At 47.8% G+C, this 7607-nt stretch overlaps 1 protein-coding gene across 1 annotated transcript; it reads right to left on the reverse strand.

The window, feature by feature from the left end:
* Positions 1–1173: 1173 nt before the first annotated feature.
* On the reverse strand, positions 1174–3888 carry nanos1 (nanos homolog 1). The gene has a single exon (XM_048532187.2). It carries the CDS (start codon positions 3679–3681, stop codon positions 3013–3015), a length of 669 nt encoding a protein of 222 aa, XP_048388144.1. The 5' UTR covers positions 3682–3888; the 3' UTR covers positions 1174–3012.
* Positions 3889–7607: the final 3719 nt, after the last annotated feature.

Here is a 7607-nt window from a genome sequence, read left to right on the forward strand (position 1 = left end):
CAAATAAATAGGGAAGGGGGGGGAAAGTGGATCGAAGATGAATAGAGGAGAAGATAGGTGGAGAGGAGGCAGACAACTTAAAGGGGCGGGGATGGAGCCTGTAGAGGTGAGTGTAGGTGGGGAGGTAGGGAGGGGATAGGTCAGTCCGGGGAGGACAGACAGGTAAAGGAGGTGGGATGAGGTTAGTAGGTGGGAAATAGGGGTGCGGCTTGAGGTGGAGGAGGGGACAGGTGGGAGGAAGGACAGGTGAGGGAGGCGGGGATGAGCTGGGCTGGTTTTGGGCTGCAGTAGTGGGAGGGGAGATATTGAAGCTTGTGAAATCCACATTGATACTATTGGGCTGCAGGGTTCCCATGCGGAATATGAGTTGCTGTTCCAGCAACCTTCGGGTGGCATCATTGTGGCACTGCAGGAGGCCCAGGACGGACATGTCGTCTGAGGAATGGGAGGGGGAGTTGAAATGGTTCACAACTGGGAGGTGCGTTGTTTATTGCGAACTGAGCGTAGATGTTCTGCACAGTGGTCCCCAAGCCTCCGCTTGGTTTCCCCGATGTAGAGGAGGCCACAATGTGTACAGTGGATACACTGATCCCCAGCTGAGAAGTTGGTAGCTGTGTGAATAATCTAAAATTCATTCCCTGAACCTGCAAATATATCTGCACCCCTTTCCCCTCTCTACTTCAAAGCTGTTCAGCAATGACTTAATGTTAAAATCCGACGAAACATTAACTCTAATGTTCCTCTGGACGGATGCAGCCAGACCAGTGAGTTCCTCCAGAAATTTCTGTTCCACTTTCAGAGCTCCGCAGTTCTCCATTTTGTTTAAAATTCGCATCCTTGTTGTGCAAATTCCATCCCAGAACACACTCATCCCATCCCGTTATGGGTCTGCTTGACCTCTCCCAGCCCCAGGATTTACACATTCCTCCCCATCCCATCAACTCGCGCTTGCCTTCCGAAGGATGTCACTGGCTGTAAAAGCACTTAGTTGGGTGGTCTTGCGGCTGCGAAAGGGTGCTACATAAATGTAACTCTTTCCTCCTTACCATCCATCAGGTCTTCGGGTCTGACCTCGGTTGTGCAGGGTGCACATCAGAATTCAGACCCCAGGGGGAGCCACACACTCACATTCCCAAGCATCGAGTGCCAAAAGATTTAAAAGAGCGGCCCCAGTGATTCTTCAATATGCCATTTTATTACCTTCAGTAAACAATATCATTTTTTCTGTGCTGCAGCATACAGAAACAGTAACACCATTGTATAAATAAGAATTAAACCAGTACCTCAATTAAAATTTTTCTTAAAAACTTCTACGCAAAGAAAGGCCAATCTCTGAACAATTTACAACACAAATTCGCAAAACAAGGGGAAGAATTGTGAATCATATTTACAGAAACTTCTTTATGTACGAATGAATTGCTTAAAAGCCAGCATTCATTTTTAATTTCTACTGCAACCTTACTGCGAAAAATACAGATTTCTCATATAAAATTCAAAAAAAATATTATTACAAAACCTTTTAGAAATGGCAGTGTGTCATTTATAAACTGGTTACTTATTGAATCTGATAATTAATTACTTTTTTGATAGAAATTTAAAGCATTCACAAGCATTAATCTTTTGAGGTAGAGCCCTCTTCAAATCAGTATATGATCAAAATACTGAATATACATTACATTAAAGTTCCTATTTACATATAATTCTCTTACAACTTGTAAAACTGCTTTGGTAAATAAAAGGAAAGACTCAATTTCATTGTGCAGTCCTGCGAGAATCATCTCTTCAGAACAATTTCCAACTGTTAAAATGTTACATTCACTATAAGAAAGAAACTGCAATTCTTTTTAATATATTCGGATTAAGAGTTCAGACAGTACACGACAAAGAGAAATTTGACTATTTATCCAACTTTTTCTTTTTCTTTTCTTCTGAGAAAGAAGAAACGAAGGTAAATCAGCATTCTTGCTTTAAGACAAATTCAGGTCTCAAGGTTCACTAAAGGTTCTTTCTCCAATCCCCACCACGTACTCCCGAGCAGACCTCAACCCAAGCCCTATCTCTCGCTCGATCAAATTAAATCTGTTTCTGTGTAGCACTCTAACTGTGTGTTCAGGAACAAGGATATCGATTGGTGCTACAACAAAATCGACTCTAATTCTAAGCCATCGTTGACTTCCAAGATTATATTATCGGGGTGTGACTTTAAGTGAAAGTTAGTTACATGTTAGAGCTTTCCACTGCTGGCAGAAAGCTAGAAATTGAATCCTATGTTAAAACACAACTGGTGTTAAATCCAGAAAGAATGCCTAAAAAAGAAATGCATTTAGATTTTTCAAAAATGCTCCAACCTTTCACTTCAGCCCAAGACTAGAAATGGTATTTTTGTTGGTCTTTTTTTTAATAATTTTGGCTTGTGCCCAAAATTACATACCGGAAAAAAAATGCTCTTCACCAACCTAGCAACACTGACTCTCTGCAGAAAATACCAATTGCTTCTCACAGTGGGGTGGGTTGGCTTCGGTTGGGGGGGGTGCAGGTAGGAGGAATTTGTTTGCAAATTCATCAGTCACATTTTAAATGGGACAGGATGCAGGGGAAAAGGGTTAAATAAAATGATGGAGGTCAACGGAACACCAAAATGTTTCTGGCCATTAATATAATTCTCAATTTTTTCGTCACAAGAGACGCCGCACCGCCTTAAATCGACAAATAAACAGTTACCAGGGAGAAATTAGTTTCTTCTCTCATTCTGCCTTTGCCAAAACATACCACATTCTGAGGGGCGAAGATATCACGGTTTTCCCCAAAATTAGATTCTTGATCCATAAAATGACGGGATCCTAAAAAACTGTTTTTCGAGACCAGATTTTTCTTCTCCTGAAACAGGTTGGGTTTCGGGGACAAAGGGAGAGAAGTGGTGGGGGGGGGAGGTAGGTCGGAAGTATTAGGTCCCAAAAGGATTTGTTTCTCACTCTCCGTTTCTCTCTCTCTCTTTCTCCGAAGATTTCGAGTCTAGAAGATCTTGAGCCTCTTGCCCCCACCCACTGCTCTGCCCCCCTTCAGGATCCTCTGGGGCGGCTGGTCTTTGGAGAGTGGGCAGTATTTGATGGTGTGAGCGTTGTCCCCATTGGCGTTGCAAAGCGGGCAAGTGTAGGCTCTCAAGATGGGGCACGTGACCCTCCCGTCCAGGGTCTTTAAGACATGAGAGGAATAAACATCATCGGGGGCTCCGTTGTTACGGCAGAAGACACAGATCTTGGGCTCTTGCTTCGCCCGGCCACTGCTTCTCCTGAACGCCCTCCTCTCCAGCCCCAGGAGGTCCAGGGGGCCAAGGGGATCAAGGACCATTTCAGGCTCCTGGTGAAGGCCACTGGGTGGAAGGGCCCGAAAGGGGTCAAACAAGGAGAAGCTCTCCTCCAGGTCCACGAAGCTCCTGGAGGCGTTGGGGGAGCAGCAGAAACAACAGTCCAGAGGTCCATCCCCATGGCCAAGGCAAGGGCAGCTGGTGTCGCTCAGTCCCAGAGTAGCCTTCAGAGATTCCGTGATGGAGTTGGAGGGCCGGGGTGCGTTCCTGCGGTTCTTCATCACCAGCGTGGACAAGCCCAGGTAGTCTGTCCAGAAGTTAAAGGTGTAATCATAATTGCCCCCAGTATTCAGGTAGTTGGAGTTCAACAAATCCATGCTGGTCCTTTTCAATGTTCCAGCCGCCCTCTTCTCAGTTCATAGGCAGGAGATTGGGGAATGTCTTTGTGCGGTGCTCCTGTCTCTGTCTGTATCTCTGTCTGTGTCTGTGTCGCTGTCGCTGTCGCTGTCTCCCAGCAGCTGTGTGCACTGCCTCGGTCCCCGGCTCTCAGCCCTGCCTGCTGAATGAGCCTCTGTGTTTATAAAGGGGGGGAATAGAGAACAGGGCTGGCTCTCACTTAGGGGAGGAGCAATCCCAACTCCTGAAGACCTCACCGCATTCCTGCAGGGAGAGATGCAAAAGGTGCCACGGATCACCCACAGGAACCGAGCTGGAGCATGCTCCTCTACTGTCTTCAGTCCAGTCAGAGAGGGCTACAGCACGGGGAAAGGCCCTTCAGCCCATCAGCTTTGATGAACAGTCATCTAGATCCGATGCTCTGGGTCTCTCTCCCAGGATACTGTCTCACCCACTATGATCGCCAACATTTCTTGTTTACAGCCAACAAGGCCTGTGTTAGTCAAAAACAACTCCCTAACTATTGTAAGATAACAAAGTGTGAGGCTGGATGAACACAGCAGACCAAGCAGCGTCTCAGGAGCACAAAAGCTGACGTTTCGGGAGGATCTAGGTTCATCCAGCGTCACACTTAGTTGTCTTGGATTCTCCAGCATCTGCAGTTCCCATTATCCCTAACTATTGTAATCCCACTTTCCAGTGATTGGCCCGGAGCCTTGGATACTTTGACATCACAAGAGCACATTATTCATAGAACCCCTACAGTGTGGAAGCAGGCTGTTCAGCCCATCGAGTCCACACTGACCCTCAAAACAGCATCCCACCCAGACCCAACCCCCTACCCTATCCCTGCATTTCCCATGACCAACCCACCTAGCCTGCACATCTTTGGACTGCAGGAGGAAACCGGAGCACCCGGAGGAAACCCACGCAGACGCAGGGAGAATGTGCAAACTGCACACAGACAGCCCAAACGTGAAATCGAAGCTAGGTCCCTGGCAGCAGTGCTAATCATTGAGCGCAGTTAAATGTTATGAGGAATGTTTTTATTCATTAACAGGATGAGGGCATCGCTGGCCAGGTGGCATTTATTGCCCCATCCCTAATTGCCCAGAGGGTAGTTAACAGTCAACCGCATTGCTGTGGGTCTGGAGTCACATGTAGGCCAGACCACGTAAGGATGGCAGTTTCCTTCCCGAAAGGGCATTAGTGAACCATATGGGTTTTTTTCGACAATTGGCAATGAATTTGGGGACCTTGTAGACTCTGAATTCCAGATTTTCCGTTGAATTCACATCCCACCATTTGCCATGGCAGGATTCTAACCCAGGTCCTAAGAACATTGCCTGGGTCTCAGGATTAACAGCCCAGCAATAATCCCACTGGTTCATCACTCCCCCCAGTTTCTGCCTCTCCCACTCTCACCAGCAGTGAATTCCAGATTCTCACCAGCCTCTGGATGAAAATTTCCTTCCTCACATCCCTTCCAAGCCTCTGTCCACTTATCCTAATCCCTGTTCATTGGTCCCTCCATCAGGGGGATGCTTTCCTTCCACTCTACCTTATCTATGCCCCTCATAGTTTTGGACATCTCAATCCTGTTCCCTCTCAATCTCCTCCGCTCTTAGGAAAGCGACCCCAGTCAGCCCAATCTCTCTTCATAGCTTCATAATGCAGCACTGCAGTCTCACAGCGCCAGTGACCTGGCTTCAATTCCACCCTCAGGGGGCTGTCTGTGTGGGGTCAGCACATTCTCCCTCTGTCTGTGTGGGTTTCCTCCCAGATTTCCAAAGACTGGCCATCCTAAACTGCCCATGGTGTTTAGGGATGCGCAGATTAGGTGGGTTATAGGGCGATGGATCTCAGTGGGAAGCTCTGAGGGTCAGTGTGGACTTGTTGGGCTGAAGAGCCTGTTTCCACACTGTAGGGATTTGACATAAAACTGCAACTCTGCAGCTCAAGTAATGTCTTGGTAAATCTCCTCTGTACCCTCTCCTGTGTTATCACACCCTTCCTGCAATGTGGATTCCAGGTCTGCACTTAGTACTCTAGATGTGACCTGTCCAACATTTCCTAAAGTTCATGCACATCCCCCCTGCTCTATGCCTCGTGTAATAACGGCACATCTCCCACGATACCTACGTGACCTGCCAGATAAAGTGACTGCAGGACATGTACACCAAGATCCATCTGATCCTCAGTCCTTCCCTATTGTAAGGCTACAGAGTGGTTGCACAGCAGATTGAAGCCATTTGGCCCACTGAGGCTGTGCTAGCTCTCTGCAATAGGAATTTAGCTGGTCCAACCAACCTTCATTGTGGTGCTGCAAAGTTTTGTCCAATGCCGTTCCTAAAGCCTGAATCAACCCTGCACCTACCACACTTCCAAACGCCAACCAGTCACTCTGTAACATGGATTCTTCCTCATGTTAAAATGTTTTCATTTTCCAATTACATTAAATCCATCCTTTTGGCTCTTCACCCTTTCTGCAATGAGTACAGTCTTCCTTTCTCATTTTCTCCCTCCTGACCCCTTGTAACCTTGAACTCCTCAATCAAATCTCCTCTGAACATTGTCTTCTCTTCAGAGAACAAACCCAAATCTCCAGTCCGTCCACGAAACCGCAGTTCCTCATTTAGGGAACAATCCTCTCTTCATGGAGCCACTTCAGCCTAAACTCTCTGGAGTTTGGATGAGTGAGAGGAGATCTGACTGAGCTGCATAAGTTGATAAAGGGAGTTGGCTAAGTAGATGTAGAGAGAACGTTTCCTCACGTGGGATGATCTAGAATGGGAAGCCATAGCTATAAGCTAAGAGGTGGCAGATTTAAAATGGAGATGAGGAATTTTTTGCCAGGCTAGTATTTATTGCCCCAGGAGACAGTTTAAGAGTCAGACACATTCTCTGTGTGGCTAGAGTCATGTGTAGGCCAGACCAGGCGAGGACAATTGTTCTCTTCCGTCAAGGACGTGAGTGAACCAGATAGGTTTTTACAGAGATAATGGGAACTGCAGATGCTGGAGAATCCAAGATACCAAAGTGTGGAGCTGGATGAAGACAGCAGGCCCAGCAGCATCTCAGGAGCACAAAAACGGACGTTTTGGGCCTGGACCCTTCATCAGAAAAGGGGGGATGGGGAGAGGGTTCTGAAATAAATAGGGAGCGAGGGGGAGGCGGACCGAAGATGGGTAGAGGAGAAGATAGGTGGAGAGGAGAGTATGGGTGGGAAGGTGGGGAGAGGACAGGTCAGTCCGGGGCAGGCGGACATGTCAAGGGGGCAGGATGAGGTTAGTAGGTGGGAATGGAGGTGCTGCTTGAGATGGGAGGAGGGGATAGGTGAGAGGAAGAACAGGTTAGGGAGGCGGGGACGAACTGGGCTGGTTTTGGGATGCGGTGGTGGAAGGGGAGATTTTGAGCTTGTGAAATCCACATTGATACCATTGGGCTGCAGGGTTCCCAAGCGGAATATGAGTTGCTGTTCCTGCAACCTTCCGGTGGCGTCATTGTGGCACTGCAGGAGGCCCAGGATGGACATGTCATCTGAGGAATGGGAGGGGGAGTTAAAATGGTTCGCGACAGGGAGGTGCAGTTGTTTACTGCGAACCGAGCGGAGGTGTTCTGCAAAGCGGTCCCCAAGCCTCCGTTTGGTTTCCCCAACGTAGAGGAAGCCACACCGGGTACACTGGATAGAGTATACAACATATGCAGGTGAACATCTGCTTGATATGGAAAATCTTCTTGGGGCCTGGGATAGGGGTGAGGGAGGAGGTGTGGGGGCAAGTGTAGCACTTCCTGCGGTTGCAGGGGAACGTGCCGGGTGTGGTGGGGATGGAGGGGAGTGTGGAGCGGACAATGGATTTGTGTTCAAAATAAGACTCCTAATTCCAGACCTTTTTATTTTAAAAAC

The sequence above is a fragment of the Stegostoma tigrinum genome, chromosome 1, assembly GCF_030684315.1.
Source record: "Stegostoma tigrinum isolate sSteTig4 chromosome 1, sSteTig4.hap1, whole genome shotgun sequence".
Taxonomy (NCBI): domain Eukaryota; kingdom Metazoa; phylum Chordata; class Chondrichthyes; order Orectolobiformes; family Stegostomatidae; genus Stegostoma; species Stegostoma tigrinum.

What these genes read in the sequence shown, in the direction of transcription:
- nanos1 (XM_048532187.2), bottom strand. Translation starts at nt 3,681, where the DNA reads ATGGATTTGTTGAACTCCAACTACCTGAATACTGGGGGCAATTATGAT.